General features: G+C 48.6%; 1 protein-coding gene across 2 annotated transcripts in view; it reads left to right on the forward strand.

The window, feature by feature from the left end:
• The window catches only part of ASTN2 (astrotactin 2), a 394,891-nt gene that overhangs the window by 293,801 nt on the left and 82,607 nt on the right, over positions 1-18,483 (forward strand). For both annotated transcript variants that reach the window (XM_040322749.1, XM_040322750.1), the window contains 3 exons: positions 5,698-5,822; positions 13,510-13,614; positions 14,971-15,150. In XM_040322749.1, coding sequence (XP_040178683.1) covers positions 5,698-5,822; positions 13,510-13,614; positions 14,971-15,150 — 410 coding nt within the window. The remainder of the gene's footprint in view (positions 1-5,697; positions 5,823-13,509; positions 13,615-14,970; positions 15,151-18,483) is intronic.

An 18,483-nucleotide genomic window follows, 5' to 3' on the forward strand; every position in this document is an offset into this window, starting at 1 on the left:
CACAGAGCCGGAAGCTGCTGGGGTGCCAGGAGAGTACTGAAGCCGGGCAAGGTCCTCTTATTATCTAGCCCAGAGGTCTCCAAACTGTGACCAGGGGACCGGATCCGGCCCTTTGCTTGCCTTTATCTGGCCCTCTGGGCATTATTCCACCCAATGACACCAACAATGGGGCATTATTCCTGTCATTGACACCAACAATGGGGCACTATTCCTCCCACTGACACCAACAATGGGGCACAATTCCTCCCACTGACACCAACGATGGGGCGTAATTCCTTTCATTATTACCAACGATGGGCCACTATTCCTCCCACTGACACCAACAATGGGGCACAATTCCTTCCATTGTAACCAACGATGGGGCACAATTCCTTCCATTGTAACCAACGATGGGGCACGATTCCTTCCAATTGACACCAATGATGGGCCACTATTCCTCCCACTGATATCAATGAAAGGGCACCATTCATCCAATGGTGCGGCAGAATTCCTTATATTGACACCAACGATAGGGTTACTTCCACTGACACCAACGGAGGGGCATGACTCCTGTCACTGACACCAACAATGAGGCACTATTCATCCCACTGACACCATCAAATGGGCACAATTCCTCCCACTATTCAGTAGGGCACTATTCCTTCCAATATAACCAACGATGGGGCACAATTCCTTCCATTGACACCAATGATGGGTCACTATTCCTCCCACTGATATCAATGAAAGGACACAATTCATTCCACCGACACCAACTGTGTGTCAGAATTCCTTATATTGACACCAACGATAGGGCACTATTCTTTCCACTGACACCAACAATGGGGCATAATTCCTGTCGCTGACACCAACAATGTGGCACTAGTCCTCCCACTGACACCAACAATAGGGCACAATTCCTTCTATTGTAACCAACGATGGGGCACAATTCCTTCCATTGACACCAATGATGGGCCACTATTCCTCCCACTGATACCAATGAAAGGGCGCAATTCATCCCACCGACACCAACGGTGCGTCAGAATTCCTTATATTGACACCAACGATAGGGCACTATTCCTTCCACTGACACCAGCAATGGGGCACTAATCCTCCCACTGACACCATCAAATGGGCAAAATTCCTCCCACTGACACCATCAAATGGGCAAAATTCCTCCCACGGACACCATCAAAGGGGCACAGTTCCTCCCACTGATACCAACGATGGGGCACAATTCTTTCCATTGCCCCCAATATGGGAAATAATTCCTTTCATTAATACCAACAATGGTCCACTATTCCTCCCAATGACACCAACAAAAGGGAGCAACTCCTCCGACTGATACCCACGATGGGGCACAATTCCTTCCATTGACACCAATGATGGGCCATTATTCCTTCAACTGACACCAGGTTGTTTTGCAACCTCCAAAGCCACATAGTTTAAAGCAGTGATCTCCAATCTCCATGGGCCAGATGTGGCCCTTTGCATGCCTTTATCTGGCCCTTGGGGTAGTGTTCCTCCCACTGATATAAGTCACTCCTCCCACTGATATAAGTCACTCCTTCCAGTGACACCAACAATGGGGCACTTGTCCTCCCATTGACACCAAATATAGGGCATTGTTTACTACCACTGGATGCCAGGACATTTTTTACCCCCACTGGCCCTAGTCCAGCTCTTTAAAAGTCTGAAGGACAGTAAACTGGCCCTTTGATGAGAAAGCTTGGAGACCTCTGAGCTATCCCTTCATTCCAGGGTCACTGATAAGAGAAGGGAAGTAAAGCCAGCCCTTCTGTAATAGGCCCAGGCCCAATGCTGTATCTTGGCCCAGGCCGACAAGGCCCAGGCCTAGGGCGGCACTTTGTAGGAGGGCGGCACGAAAAGAGTCCCCGCCGGCTTGCACTACACTTTGAGTGTAGCGCCAGTATTATAGGGCAAACTGGGCCGGGAGGCAAAACGGTCTGGCGCCCCCATAAAGCGGCTGCACTGTTGCCGGTATGATAATACCGGCAGAGCCACCATGGGGGGGACAACAGCCCATACATATGTAGGGGCCCCGGACGGCGTACCCTAACCAATGAGTTGTTGTGTGGGTGGCCGGCGTTCCACAACTCTGGTGGGGTGGGCGCCAGTTCTAGTTTTGACTGTCCTATCATCACAGTGGACCTCTGAGACAGATGCCACGTCGGGAGGCTAAAAATGTCTGGAAGAGAAAGTCAGCTGATAGGTGTGGGCCATTAGAGTGAAGGGGGAGGAGCTCTGTACTGTGTGAGGAGACCCCATGCCGAGAAAGCCAAACAGGAAGTGAGAAGAAATCTCTAAGGGGAGCCATTGCCCCTCTACTGGAAAATTTTGGGGCGAGTCTTAAACAGTAAGGGGTGTGGCCTTCACAGAAGGGGGTGGATCATATTTAAATTTAGGGGAGTTTAGACAGGCCTAGGACAGCACAAAACTTAAATACACTACTGAACTAATAGGGCCTGGGTCTGGTAAAGGAGGGCCGACTTTACGTCCCACCTCCTATCAGCGACCCTGGGGTGAAGGACTAGCTAATAAGGGAACATTGCTTTTTCATTCAAGAGTAACTTTATTTGTTTCTTAGCTAGCCCTTTACCCCAGGGTCTCTGATAGGCAGAGGTGGCTCTTTAATCAGGCAAATTAGGCGGTCGCCTAAGGCCTCAAACTCACAGGGGCCTCACGGCCGCCTAACTTACCCAATGCATTACCTCAGTTTTGAGGGACAGGGGACCTTAACGCTGCTGTGCTTAGGCGGCGTTAAGAGCCGTGACTCAGGAGCGGGGCCAGCAGTGTCCTTAACAACAAGTGAATATCGGTGACACCACCCCTTGTGACGTCAATGACCCAGCATTCCCTTCAGTTAATGATGTCACAAGGGGGCGGGTTCACCAGGTGACAACGCCAGGTGGCCCCCGCCGCTTAGTTATTAAAAAACAGGATCTGGGGGACGCCTTGTTAAAGGGGGCTTCCAGATTCTGATAAGCCCCCTGCCCGCATACCCCCACAGCCACCGACCAGGGTTGTGGGGAAGAGGGTCTTGTCCTTGAATTATTTTTCCCATCATGGGTGTGAGTGGGGGCCCCATGTCAAGTTTTGCCTAAGGCCTCACAGAGCCTAGAGCCGCCTCTGCCGATAGGAGGGGGGAGTTAGAGGTGGCCCACCTGTACCGGGCCCGGACCCCATTAGTTCTGCAAGGGGCTTAGAGAAAGTGAGGAGACTATCTAAATACCTTTGGGCTTCCTACAGGTAGTGGCTCCCAGAAATTACATGCAAGTTCCCCAGGCCCCATCAGTTCAGCAGCAGGGGCCAAGGATAGAGAGGGGGCACTATAAATACTTTGGGGTGCAAGAACGGTAATTCCTACGATCGTGGCACACTGGGCAAACGTCCAAGTCTGTAGTTGAAAATCATGCATGTTTATTGCGTTATCGGCCAAAGATTTAGAATTCAGTTGCCGGTGTAATTCACACGCCTTCATCTCATCGCACAGCCGAGATCCGCTCCACTGTGCCCGTGTTCAGCTTCATGGGTGACCTTCCTGCTCACCGGACTGAGGAGATAATACTGATTCATTGTCCAAGGAGAGCGGACCGGAGGAGGAAAGGTGACAAAGGATCGAGCACAGCAGAGCCATGAAATGTATCACCTGCCCGGCTCTGAGATATACGGCGAAGCATCGCAAGAGAATTATGGACCTTTTACCGAGTCAGAAAAACCTTGTGTGAGCTTTCTGCTCCAGAGGAACCCATCAAATAATTCTCAGGTCTCAGATTGGGGGTCAATGGAAAGAGAGAGTCAGAAAAGAATGTCCCCCTTACATTGGTGATCAGTGGGAAGAATGTCCCTTACATTGGTGATCAGTGAGAAGAATGTCCCTTACATTGGTGATCAGTGGGAAGAATGTTCCTTACATTGGTGATCAGTGAGAAGAATGTCCCATACATTGGTGATCAGTGGGAAGAATGTTCCTTACATTGGTGATCAGTGGGAAGAATGTTCCTTACATTGGTGATCAGTGAGAAGAATGTTCCTTATATTGGTGATCAGTGAGAAGAATGTCCCTTACATTGGTGATCAGTGAGAAGAATGTTCCTTACATTGGTGATCAGTGGGAAGAATGTCCCTTACATTGGTGATCAGTGAGAAGAATGTTCCTTACATTGGTGATCAGTGGGAAGAATGTTCCTTACATTGGTGATCAGTGAGAAGAATGTTCCTTACATTGGTGATCAGTGAGAAGAATGTTCCTTACATTGGTGATCAGTGAGAAGAATGTTCCTTACATTGGTGATCAGTGAGAAGAATGTTCCTTACATTAGTGATCAGTGGGAAGAATGTTCCTTACATTGGTGATCAGTGAGAAGAATGTCCCTTACATTGGTGATCAGTGGGAAGAATGTCCCTTACATTGGTGATCAGTGAGAAGAATGTCCCTTACATTGGTGATCAGTGGGAAGAATGTTCCTTACATTGGTGATCAGTGGGAAGAATGTCCCTTACATTGGTGATCAGTGAGAAGAATGTCCCTTACATTGGTGATCAGTGGGAAGAATGTCCCTTACATTGGTGATCAGTGGGAAGAATGTCCCTTACATTGGTGATCAGTGAGAAGAATGTCCCTTACATTGGTGATCAGTGGGAAGAATGTCCCTTACATTGGTGATCAGTGGGAAGAATGTCCCTTACATTGGTGATCAGTGGGAAGAATGTTCCTTACATTGGTGATCAGTGGGAAGAAAGTTCCTTACATTGGTGATCAGTGAGAAGAATGATCCTTACATTGGTGATCAGTGAGAAGAATGTTCCTTACATTGGTGATCAGTGAGAAGAATGTTCCTTACATTGGTGATCAGTGAGAAGAATGTCCCTTACATTGGTGATCAGTGAGAAGAATGTTCCTTACATTGGTGATCAGTGGGAAGAATGTCCCTTACATTGGTGATCAGTGGGAAGAATGTTCCTTACATTGGTGATCAGTGGGAAGAATGTCCCTTACATTGGTGATCAGTGAGAAGAATGTCCCTTACATTGGTGATCAGTGAGAAGAATGTCCCTTACATTGGTGATCAGTGAGAAGAATGTCCCTTACATTGGTGATCAGTGGGAAGAATGTCACTTACATTGGTTGTACCATTATTCCCATGACTGTACCTACTGTGTAGGTGCCCTGGGGTACTGTAGATCAGCTCTATGATATAAAGGTACAGGTCTCTGGGTGATTCTATGTTGGTTCAGTATTCTTCTAGGCAGCCCTAGAAATGCAATTTTAAAATTTGCCTGTGAAGACAGCCCCTGGCCTCCTCCACCTCCTCTCCCTCTGGTACAGTGATGGAGAACCTCTGCACCCCAGATGTTTTGGAACTACATTTCCCATGATGCTCATGCACTATGCAGTGTAGTTGAGCATCATGGGGAAATGTAGTTCCAAAACATCTGGGGTGCCGAGGTTCTCCATCACTGCTCTAGGCCCATCACGAGGGGGCGGGGCCAAGCAATGACTTCCTTGTTAACTCTGAGGTTTGATATGTAGAGAAGTTTATGTTTGAGGTTCAAAAGTGGTCCAAAAAGGAAGTGGAACCAATGTGAAGGCTCCTGGTGGCGATTCCATCCACGCAACAGGTTTGTAACTTTATTGTCAACAACGGTAAACTTTAAATAGTTGAAGAATTAGTTGGATCCTCATTTGTCTTTCCACAGAGAGAATAACTTCATTAAAGATTTCCCACAGCTGGCCGACGGACTTCTTGTCATCCCGCTCCCTGTAGAAGAACAGTGCAGAGGTGTCCTTTCCGAGCCAAGACCCGACATATTGCTGCTTACAGGTAGATAGGAAAGTCTGGATTTTGGCACAACATTTTTTTTTTACATATTAAATAAAGTTTTGTTTTCCAATCTACTGCTAAATGAAACATTCAAATGGTCAAGGCAATGTTACTTTGTATCTCTCTATCTCCAGTCTGAACAATGTTTATAAACAACGTTACTTTGTATCTTTCTATCTCCAGTCTGATCAATGTTTATAAACAACGTTACTTTGTATCTTTCTATCTCCAGTCTGAACGATGTTTATAAACACTGTATCAGTTTTTGACAGCAGCAGATTTCACACCTGCTCCAGTGGCTCCCAGCTGTCATTATGTGCGTTGATGACGTATTTTGGATGTGCGTAGTACTTCTTGTGTCAACAACTGTTTAAAATCTATTTTTGAAATTGCTGTTCAGTACATACGGGAAGTTGGTGCCTTCACTACACCTAACCTACCTACCTGCATGTACTACCTAGTACATCCTGTGCGCTTCAATGACGTTTGTTGGATGTGTGTAGTAGGTCCTGTGCGCTTCGATGACGTTTGTTGGATGTGCGTAATACGTCCTGTGTGCTTTGATGATGTTTGTTTTAATGTGTGTAGTATGTCCTGTGTGCGTTGATGACGTATTTTGGATGTGCGTAGTACGCCCTGTGCGCTTCGATTACATTTGTTGGATGTGCGTAGTAAGTCTTGTGCGCTTTGATGATGTTTGTTGGATGTGCGTAGTATGGCTTGTGTGCGTTGATGACGTATTTTGGATGTGCGTAGTACGTCTTGTGTGCTTTGATGACATTTGTTGGATGTGTGTAGTACGCTCTGTGTGCTTCAATGACGTTTTTTGGATGTGCGTAGTACGTCTTGTGTGCTTTGATGATGTATTTTGGATGTGTGCAGTACGTCCTGTGTGCTTTGATGACGTTTCTTGAATGTGCGTAGTACGTCCTGTGTGCTTTCATGACGTTTGTTGGATGTGCGTAGTACGTCCTGTGTTCTTTGATGACGTTTGTTGGATGTGCGTAGTACGTCCTGTGCGCTTCAATGATGTTTGTTGGAAGTGCGTAGTACGTCCCGTGTGCTTAGATGACATTTGTTGGATGTGCGTAGTACGTCCTGTGTGCTTTGATGACGTTTGTTGGATGCGCGTAGTACGTCTTGTGTGCTTTGATGACTTATTTTGGATGTGCGTAGTACGTCTTGTGTGTGTTGATGATGTTTGTTGGATGTGCATAGTACGTCTTGTGTGCTTTGATGACGTATTTTGGATGTGTGTAGTACGCCCTGTATGCGTTGATGACGTTTGTTGGATGTGCGTAGTACGCCCTGTGTGCTTTGATGACGTTTGTTGGATGTGCGTAGTACGTCCTGTGTGCTTTGATGACATTTGTTGGATGTGCGTAGTACGCCCTGTGTGCTTTGACATATTTTGGAAGTGCGTAGTACGTCCTGTGTGCTTCGATGACGTTTCTTGGATGTGCGTAGTACATCTTGTGTGCGTTGATGACGTTTGTTGGAAGTGCATAGTATGTCCTCTGCGCTTTAATGACGTTTGTTGGATGTGCGTAGTTCGTCTTGTGTGCGTTGACATATTTTGGAAGTGCGTAGTACGTCCTGTGTGCTTCGATGACATTTGTTGGAAGTGCGTAGTACGTCTTGTGCGCTTTGATGACGTATTTTGGATGTGCGTAGTACGTCCTGTGCGCTTCGATGACGTTTGTTGGATGTGCGTAGTACGTCCTGTGCGCTTCGATAACGTTTGTTGGATGTGCGTAGTACGTCCTGTGTGCTTCGATAACGTTTGTTGGATGTGCGTAGTACGTCCTGTGTGCTTCGATAACGTTTGTTGGATGTGCGTAGTACGTCTTGTGTGCTTCGATGACGTTTGTTGGATGTGCGTAGTACGTCCTGTGTGGTTTGATGACGTTTGTTGGATGTGCGTAGTATGCCCTGTGTGCTTTGATGACCATTGTTGGATGTGCGTAGTACGTCCTGTGTGCTTCGATGACGTTTGTTGGATGTGCGTAGTACATCCTGTGCGCTTCGATAACGTTTGTTGGATGTGCGTAGTACGTCCTGTGTGCTTTGATGACCTTTGGTGGAAGTGCGTAGTATGCCCTGTGTGCTTTGATGACCATTGTTGGATGTGCGTAGTACGTCCTGTGTGCTTCGATGACGTTTGTTGGATGTGCGTAGTATGCCCTGTGCGCTTCGATGACATTTGTTGGATGTGCATAGTACGTCCTGTGCGCTTCGATGATGTTTGTTGGATGTGCGTAGTTCGTCTTGTGTGCGTTGATGACGTTTGTTGGATGTGCGTAGTACGTCTTGTGTGCTTTGATGAAGTTTTTTGGATGTGCGTAGTACGCCCTGTGTGCTTCAATGACGTTTGTTGGATGTGCGTAGTACGTCTTGTGTGCTTTGATGAAGTTTTTTGGATGTGCGTAGTACGCCCTGTGTGCTTTGATGACGTATTTTGGATGTGCGTAGTACGTCCTATGTTCTTTGATGATGTTTGGATGTGCGTAGTACGTCTTGTGTGCGTTGATGAAGTATTTTGGATGTGCGTAGTACGCCTTGTGTGCGTTGATGACGTATTTTGGATGTGAGTAGTACGTCTTGTGTGCGTTGATGACGTATTTTGGATGTGCGTAGTACGCCTTGTGTGCTTCGATGACGTATTTTGGATGTGCATAGTACACCTTGTGTGCTTAGATGACGTATTTTGGATGTGCGTAGTACGTCTTGTGTGCTTCGATGACGTATTTTGGATGTGCGTAGTACGCCTTGTGTGCGTTGATGACGTATTTTGGATGTGCGTAGTACGCCTTGTGTGCGTTGATGACGTATTTTGGATGTGCGTAGTACGCCTTGTGTGCTTCGATGACTTATTTTGGATGTGCGTAGTACGTCCTGTGTTCTTTGATGATGTTTGGATGTGCGTAGTACGTCCTGTGTGCTTTGATTACGTATTTTAGATGTGCGGAGTACGCCTTCTGTGCGTTGATGACGTATTGTGGATGTGCGTAGTATGCCCTGTGTGCTTCGATGACGTATTTTGGATGTGCGTAGTACGCCTTGTGTACTTCGATGAGGTATTTTGGATCTGCGTAGTATGTCTTGTGTGCTTCGATGACGTATTTTGGATGTGCGTAGTACGCCTTGTGTGTTTCAATGACGTATTTTGGATGTGCGTAGTACGCCTTGTGCGCTTCGATTACATATTTTGGATCTGCGTAGTATGTCTTTTGTGCTTCGATGACGTATTTTGGATGTGCGTAGTACGCCTTGTGTGTTTCAATGACGTATTTTGGATGTGCGTAGTACGCCTTGTGTGTTTCGATTACGTATTTTGGATGTGCGTAGTACTTCTTGTGTCAACAACTGGTTAAAATCTATTTTAGAAATTGCTGGTCAGTACATACGGGAAGTAGGTGCCTTCACTACACCTGACCTACCTAGGATGGGCCGGGATCACATACAGTCGTTGCCATCGTTTTCATCACACGCAAGCTCTTCTACAACCAACCAGTGGTGGAAGATAAAGCCAAATCTATAACGACTCTCCTCTCACGGTGTCCATTGTTTAGGTTCAGGATTTCATTAAAATTTTATGCCGGATAATTTAGTTATATTACTGACATTACATTTAATACTTAATTGTGTAAAAAAAAAATGTGATTAAATACCAATTATAAAATACAATAGCACTGCAATGCACCAAAGAGCGCGCCGGATTTTCACCGTCTCCGCCGGTGTGGAGTCCTACCAGGCAGGCAAGAGTATAGAAACGGAGACAATTCCATAAAACTGCTCTCCTAGATTGTCCTATGGGACCGAGATTATGATGGAGGGTTCAAGTATTCTCTAGCAACTCAAAGCAGCAACAATGTCCCTGATACAAGTTAGACACTGTGACCTACAGCTGCAGAAATGTATACTGGCGACTCACATCAAGGACCCATTCACACCAGTAGTAGCCTGGTTGTATCAGTGGGAGGAATAGTGTCCCATCATTGGTGTCAGTGGGAGGAAAAGTGTCCCATCATTGGTATCAGTGGGAGGAATAGTGTCCCATCATTGGTATAAGTGGAAGGAATAGTGTCCCATCATTGGTATAAGTGGAAGGAATAGTGTCCCATCATTGGTATCAGTGGGAGGAATAGTGTCCCATCATTGGTATCAGTCGGAGGAATAGTATCCCATCATTAGTATTAGTGGGTGTGCGGTGTTGGGTGTGCAGTGTGGGGTGTGCAGTGTTGGATGTTGGGTTTTGGGTGCGGTGTGTGGTGTGCGGTGTTGAGTGTGCGGTGTGCAGTGTTGGGTGTGTGGTGTTGGGTGTGCGGTGTTGGGTGTGCGGTGTTGGGTGTGCGGTGTGCAGTGTTGGGTGTGCAGTGTTGGGTGTGCGGTGTGCGGTGTGGGGTGTGCGGTGTTGGATGTGTGGGGTGTGCGGTGTTGTGTTTGGGGTGTGTGGTGTTGGGTGTGTGGTGTTGGGTGTTGGCTGTGCGGTGTTGGGTGTGCGGTGTTGGGTGTGCGGTGTTGGGTGTTGGGTGTGTGGTGTTGGCTGTGCGGTGTTGGGTGTGCAGTGTTGGGTGTGCAGTGTTGGGTGTGCGGTGTTGGGTGTGTGGTGTTGGATGTGCGGTGTTGGGTGTGCGGTGTTGAGTGTTGGGTGTGCGGTGTTGGGTGTGCGGTGTTGGGTGTGTGGTGTTGGGTGTGCGGTGTTGGATGTGCGGTGTTGGATGTGCGGTGTTGGATGTGCGGTGTTGGATGTGCGGTGTTGGGTGTGCGGTGTTGGGTGCGCGGTGTGCGGTTTGGGGTGTTGGGTGTGTGGTGTTGGGTGTTGGCTGTGTGGTGTTGGGTGTGTGGTGTTGTGTTTGGGGTGTGTGGTGTTGGGTGTGTGGTGTTGGGTGTTGGGTGTGTGGTGTTGGATGTGCGGTGTTGGGTGTTGGGTGTGCGGTGTTGGGTGTGTGGTGTTGGATGTGCGATGTTGGGTGTTGGGTGTGCGGTGTTGGGTGTGTGGTGTTGGATGTGCGAAGTTGGGTGTTGGGTGTGCGGTGTTGGGTGTGCGGTGTTGGGTGTGTGGTGTTGGATGTGCGGTGTTGGATGTGCGGTGTTGGGTGCGCGGTGTGCGGTTTGGGGTGTTGGGTGTGTGGTGTTGGGTGTTGGCTGTGTGGTGTTGGGTGTGTGGTGTTGGCTGTGCGATGTTGGCTGTGCGGTGTGGGGTGTGCGGTGTTGGGTGTGTGCGGTGTTGGGTGTATGCGGTGTTGGGTGTGCGGTGTTGGGTGTGCGGTGTTGGGTGTGCGGTGTTGGGTGTGCGGTGTTGGGTGTGCGGTGTTGCGGGTGTGCGGTGTTGGGTGTGTGCGGTGTTGGGTATGCGGTGTTGGGTGTTGGGTGTGTGCTGTGTTGGGTGCGCGGTGTTGGGTGCGCGGTGTTGGGTGCGTGCAGTGTTGGGTGCGCGGTATTGGGTGTGTGCGGTGTTGGGTGTGTGCGGTGTTGGGGGTGTGCGGTGTTGGGTGTGTGCGGTGTTGGGTGTGTGTGGTGTTGGGTGTGTGTGGTGTTGGGTGTGCGGTGTTGGGTGTGTGGTGTTGGGTGTGCGGTGTTGGGTGTGTGGTGTTGGGTGTGCGGTTTGGGGTGTTGGGTGTGCGGTGTTGGGTGTGCGGTGTTGGGTGTGCGGTGTTGGGTGTGCGGTTTGGGGTGTTGGGTGTGCGGTGTTGGGTGTACGGTGTTGGGTGTGTGCGGTGTTGGGTGTGCGGTGTTGGGTGTGTGCGGTTTGGGGTGTTGAGTGTTGGGTGTGCGGTGTTGGGTGCGCGGTGTTGGGTGTGCGGTGTTGGGTGTGTGCGGTGTTGGGTGCGCGGTGTTGGGTGTGCGGTGTCGGGTGCGCGCGGTGTGCGGTGTTGGGTGTTGGGTGTGTGCGGTGTTGGGTGTGTGCGGTGTTGGGTGTGTGGTGTTGGGTGTGCGGTGTTGGGTGTGCGGTGTTGGGTGTGTGCGGTGTTGGGTGTTGGGTGCGCGGTGTTGGGTGTGCGCGGTGTGCGGTGTTGTGTGCGCGGTGTTGGGTGTGCAGTGTTGGATGTGTGGTGTTGGGTGTTGGGTGTGTGCGGTGTTGGGTGTGCGGTGTTGGGTGTGGGGTGTGCGGTGTTGGGTGCGCGGTGTTGGGTGTGTGGTGTTGGATGTGCGGTGTTGGGTGTTGGGTGTGTGCGGTGTTGGGTGTGCGGTGTTGGGTGTGCGGTGTTGGGTGCGCGGTGTTGGGTGCGCGGTGTTGGGTGTGTGGTGTTGGGTGTGTGGTGTTGGGTGTTGGGTGTGTGGTGTTGGATGTGCGGTGTTGGGTGTTGGGTGTGTGCGGTGTTGGGTGTGCGGTGTTGGGTGCGCGGTGTTGGGTGCGTGGTGTTGGGTGTGTGGTGTTGGGTGTTGGGTGCGCGGTGTTGGGTGCGCGGTGTTGGGTGCGCGGTGTTGGGTGTGTGGTGTTGGGTGTGTGGTGTTGGGTGTTGGGTGTGCAGTGTTGGGTGCGCGGTGTTGGGTGCGCGGTGTTGGGTGCGCGGTGTTGGGTGTGCGGTGTTGGGTGTGTGGTGTTGGGTGCGCGGTGTTGGGTATGCGGTGTTGGGTGTGTGGTGTTGGGTGTGTGTGGTGTTGGGTGTTGGGTGTGCGGTGTCGGTGTGCGGTGTTGGGTGTGTGCGGTGTTGGGTGTGCGGTGTTGGGTGTTGGGTGTGCGGTGTTGGGTGTGCGGTGTTGGGTGTTGGGTGTGCGGTGTTGGGTGTGCGGTGTTGGGTGCGCGGTGTTGGCTGCGCGGTGTTGGGTGTGCGGTGTTGGGTGTGTGGTGTTGGGTGCGCGGTGTTGGGTATGCGGTGTTGGGTGTGTGGTGTTGGGTGTGTGTGGTGTTGGGTGTTGGGTGTGCGGTGTCGGTGTGCGGTGTTGGGTGTGTGCGGTGTTGGGTGTGCGGTGTTGGGTGTGCGGTGTTGGGTGTGCGGTGTTGGGTGTGCGGTGTTGCGTGTGTGCGGTGTTGGGTGTGTGCGGTGTTGGGTATGCGGTGTTGGGTGCACGGTGTTGGGTGTGTGCGGTGTTGGGTGCGCGGTGTTGGGTGCGCGGTGTTGGGTGCGTGGTGTGCGGTGTTGGGTGTGCGGTGTTGGGTGTGCGGTGTTGGGTGTGCGGTGTTGGCTGCGCGGCGAGGTGTTGGGTGCGCGGTGTTGGGTGCGCGGTGTTGGGTGCGCGGTGTTGGGTGTGTGCGGTGTTGGGTGTGCGGTTTGGGGTGTTGGGTGTGCGGTGTTGGGTGTGCGGTGTTGGGTGTGCGGTTTGGGGTGTTGGGTGTGCGGTGTTGGGTGCGCGGTGTTGGGTGTGTGCGTTGTTGGGTGTGTGCGGTGTTGGGTGCGCGGTGTTGGGTGCACGGTGTTGGGTGTGTGCGGTGTTGGGTGCGCGGTGTTGGGTGCACGGTGTTGGGTGTGTGCGGTGTTGGGTGCGCGGTGTTGGGTGCACGGTGTTGGGTGTGTGCGGTGTTGGGTGCGCGGTGTTGGGTGCACGGTGTTGGGTGTGTGGGGTGTTGGGTGTGTGCGGTGTTGGGTGTGTGGTGTTGGGTGTGTGCGGTGTTGGGTGTGCGCGGTGTTGGGTGCGCGGTGTTGGGTGTGCGCGGTGTGCGGTGTTGGGTGCGCGGTGTGCATCCTCTTCTTGTCTCTATACGACCTCATTAGTTTCCTGTTGTCTTTTTCTCTTTTCTCAGGTGAAGTTCGGTACAATGAGGCCATGGGGTATCCGGTGGTCCAGCAGTGGAGAGTGCAGAGCAACTTGTATAAAGTCAAACTCAACTCCATATCTCTGTCTGCAGGTCCGCTCCTTATTTCTGCTTTATTGTTGCTTTTAATGCTGAACTCTTCACAGAGATATAAATAGATATAAAAAGCACAAATCATTGATACGTAATTATTGTTATTTTGTGTGTCTGATCCGCCTCTTGTAATCCCCCATGAAGTAGACTGTGGGAGGGAGCGGCAGAACTGGGAGCCAATCAGGGGTGCTGCATGCAAATGGGTCAACAAGGAGCATGATGATAGGAGAGAGAGAGAGAGCAGAGAGATGACCTCACCGGTCTGCTGCTACTCTTTTGCTACTAGACATGTGCAGAATGGAAAAAAAAAATTGTTTTGTTTCAATTCGTTTTTTACACAAATTTGTTTAGTTAGATTCGTAAAATTCATTTTTGGAATTCGTTTCGTTTATTCGAATCGATTCAAAGTTTTTCAAATTGCATTTGAACCAAATTCCATTCAAAATCTAATTTATTCTATTCGAAATTTTAAATTTTGGAAAATGGATATAATCTTTCTATTCCATTCCATTCTATTCTATTTATTTATTTCAGGTACTTATATAGCACCAACAATGTACGCTGCGCTTTACATATACATTGTTCATTTACATCAGTCCCTACCTTCAAGGAGCTTACCTCCTATTGTTTGTTTCAATTCTTTTCCTTTCTATTATATTCCATTATTTTCCTTTCTATTCTATTCAATTTTTTTCTATTTGAAATTCAAATTTCGAAAACATTTATATTATTTTCTTTCTATTCTTTTCTATTCTGTTCTATTCTTTTATATTGTTTTTATTCTATTTTCTATTATATTATTTTCTATTCCATTTGAATTTTAATTGATTCTATTCGAGATTCAGCTTTCAGAAGATGGTTATATTCTGTTCTATTACATTTTTTATTTTATTCTATTCCTTTATTTTCTATATCTATTTTATTCTATTATTTCGTTCTGTTTTACTATATTATTTTATTTTTTATTCTATTCAATTTGTTTTCTTTTTTTTTTTTCATTCTTTTTTTTTCTATTCTGTTCTATTCTTTTATATTGTTTTTATTCTATTATTTTATTTTGTTTTCTATTATATTCTTTTCTATTCAATTTAAATTTAAATTTATTCTATTCGAGATTCAGCTTTTAGAAGATTGTTATATTCTGTTCTATTATATATATATATTAATTTCGTAAAATTCGGAAGCATAGCAATTCGGATTTCGGATGCTTCCGAATGTACAAATGTTTGGAAATTCGTGCGAAACAAAACGCGCACGCCTAGTTTTTTTTATGACCGTTAATAATCGTATGCATGGCTAATAAAATATTAGAGATCTCGGTAGGGGAGTAACCGCGCATGCACATTTCTTTTACAGGATTTGCCAATGTTCTCAAGGTCATAAGTTCCCACAGCAGTCGAGAAGAGTTGCAGAGCATACTCCAAACGTACGGGACGCATTACATTTCCGAGGCGCTCTACGGTTCGGAACTCACGTGTACCATCCGATTCCCAAGCAAGAAAGTCCAGCAACAGCTTTGGCTCCAGTACCAAAAGGGTAGGAAAACTCTTAGAAGTCGTATGGGCATTTCTTTTATTGGGTATGTTTTAGTACATTTTTATTATTTTTTTTCTCAAAATGTTCGATATTTTTTTGTTTATGGCGCAAAAAATAAAAGCTGCAGAGGTGCTAAAATAAAGAGAGGGGATCCGCGCTTAGGAGTAAATTATATTAAGCTGCTGCCTCCCTGACGGGCCTCAAAGAGACCTGGAAATAGCAAAAAAATGGGTTGAGGGATGGTGGCGCTGCTTATGCTTATTACTAAGTGTCCACAAGATGTCCTATGTGTTGTAAAATATTTGTAGGGGAGCTTCAGTTGCTAGGAGAGACCAATAGGGATGGGTCTCCTAAGCCTACACACTGTTGTGTCCAAGTGTGCAGGTGCTACCCCCTATTATTGCTTGTGATAAACACTGGTGACCCAATATTGTGTTGGTTCTTCCAGTGAAAATTATATATATGTATCCAGAGAGTGAGAAGACAGCCAATAAATTGGATTTCTGATCTAATGATATCCTGTGTACCTTTTCTAATTCAGATGATTGCATCAAATAATGTTGCAAAATAACTAGGGTGAATACGATGTATAACCCCAAAGTAGTAGTGTGTACAGTGAGTGCACAAATCCAAACAATGGATACAAAATTCTGTAAGGTCCAAAAGAAAGCTCTATTCATCGGGAAAAAAGGACATCAATTTTATTTGGGTACAGTGTCGCACAACCGCGCAATTGTCAGTTAAATTAACGCAAAAAATGGCCTTGCGGGGCTTCCGGGGAAACATTCCGGGGCATCTCCTTCTTGCAAAACCACTTGCCGGCCAGTCACGCACCTGTACGTCACTGGACTTCAAGTGTTCATACCGGGATGATGCCTGCAGCATCACCGAAGGTTGGCTCTCCCGTAAAAGCAATCCTAGTGGCATGGAAAACTAGCCCCTGGATTGCTTTTACAAGAAGCAGGAGAGGAACATCCCGCCACCTTCCAACGGCTTTACGGGGATCTTCCGTCCCACCGGGAGTCCCAATCAACCAGCCGGAACGTCGACCGGCTGATGAGATGCCCACTTGACTGGAACAAACTTCTTCAACTATATATACCAGGGATCCTCAAACTACGGCCCTCCAGCTGTTACAGAACTACACATCCCATGAGACATTGTAAAACTCTGACATTCACAGACATAACTAGGCATGATGGGAATTGTAGTTCCTGAACACCTGGAGGGCCATAGTTTGAAGACCCATGATATATACAGTCCATATACACTCCTCCCCTTCCTCCTGCACAATATTGCTTGCAGATCCTCAGTGGTGTCACCCTAAGAAAACGTTTGGGGCAGTTGCCCTTTACAGGCAGGGACCGCGGAAACCCTATACCTGAGAACGATGGGGTGACAACACTAGCAATTTCACTGCACTTCCTCCGGTGGTCACTGATCCCAGCACCACCTCTTTAGGCTCTGGCAGCCCACCTGGCTGCAGCTGCCCCTTTCACTAGCCCTCTTGACTACATCCCCAGTCCTCCCAGACTAGACACTCACCAGCCCACCCAGCTGACTTCTCCTGGGGACCTCCTGGATGTGGTCACTGGTGCCTGCTGTCCTCATTCTTGCTCCTGTGCCTCTGGACAGGACTCCTCCATGTGCTGTAAGAGGATCCATCCAGCACCCAAGCCCCAAGCCCAAGGTTACCCCCCCACCCCCTCGGACTAGGGGGTTAGCCTCAAGAGCCACCGACTGCCTCCTTAGCACTCCATCTCCAGCATCCACCCAAAATCCACTGCCTTTGCTGGGATGACCCTGAGTATTTACGAGGTGCCCTCCCCCTGCCAGACCATTTTCTGGGGTTTGGCTGGGGCCCTCCTCAATAACCTCCCTCCCATTATTTTGGAAGCTTCTCCAAGGTTCCAACAAGTCGTGGGAGGTACCAGAGGTGCTGCCTGATGAGTCATCCAGCCTCCGAGTCATTCAACCCTGACTCAGATTCAACCTAGCCTGGCTCTCAGCCAAGAATTTACCTATGCTAATAATATGTGGGGGGTTCTAAGTAATTGTTTAGCAATAAATACTGATTTTAACGAAAACGGTGCTAAAAACATGGGGGTGGATTCAGGTAGGGGCGCGCAAAACTGCGGTGGTGTAACGTATGACATTTACGTTACGCGGCCGCAAGTTTTACGGGCAAGTGCTTGATTCACAAAGCACTTGCCTGTAAAGTTGCGGCAGCGTAGCGTAAAAGGGGCCGGCGTAAGCGCGTGGATCATTTAAATTAGGCGCGTTCCCGCGCCGAACGTACTGCGCATGCGCCGTCCCTAAAATTTACCGACGTGCATTGCGGTAAATGACGTCGCAAGGGCCATTCACGGACGACTTACGCAAACGACGTAAAATGTTGAAATCGCGACGCGGGGACGACATCCTTACTTAACATTGGCTGCGCCTCCTAATAGCAGGAGCAGCCTTACGGCGAAAATTACGTAAAATTGGCCGCACGTACATTTGTGAATCGGCGTAAGTATGCAATTTGCATACTCTACACTGACAACTACGGGAGCACCACCTAGCGGCCAGCGTCAGAATGCACCCTAAGATACGACGGCGTAAGAGACTTATGCCAGTCGTATCTTAGGCTAAAGTCGGCGTATCTAGCTTTCTGAATACAGAAAGTAGATACGCCGGTGCTACTTAGCAATTACGCGGCGTATCTATGGATACGCCGGCGTAATTGCTCTCTGAATCCACCCCAGGATCTGTTGGGGGTACTTGAGGACTGGAGTTGAGAAACATAGCACTATACCATCAATTCTCAACCAAGGTTCCATGGAACCCTAAGGTTCCTCAAGAAGTTACTATGGGTTCTTTGAGATTTGGCTGATTGTCCTCCTATCTGATAATTTCGGGTTCATTCCTCAATCCATTCTCAACCAAGGTTTCATTGAACCTAAGGCCCCGTACACACGAGAGGATCTATCCGCTGGAATTGATCTGCGGATCAGTTCCAGCGGATAGATCCGCTGGTGTGTACAACCCAGCGGATCTTTTTCCGCAGATTTTTTTCGGGCCGACCGATTTCCAGCGGATAAAAATTTCTTAGCATGCTAAGAAATCTATCCGCTGGAATCGGCTCCAGCGGATCGATCCGGATGTTCTGTACAGACTCACCGGATCGATCCGTCCGAACACATCCCTCGCATGCGTCGTAATGATTCGACGCATGCCTGGATATCCTTATATGACAGCGTCGCGCACGTCGCCGCGTCATCATCGCGGCGACGGCGCGACACGTCACCGCGGACGGAATTCTGCGGGGATTTTGATCTCCTGGTTAGT

This window comes from Rana temporaria, chromosome 9, assembly GCF_905171775.1.
Source record: "Rana temporaria chromosome 9, aRanTem1.1, whole genome shotgun sequence".
In the NCBI taxonomy this organism is placed as follows: domain Eukaryota; kingdom Metazoa; phylum Chordata; class Amphibia; order Anura; family Ranidae; genus Rana; species Rana temporaria.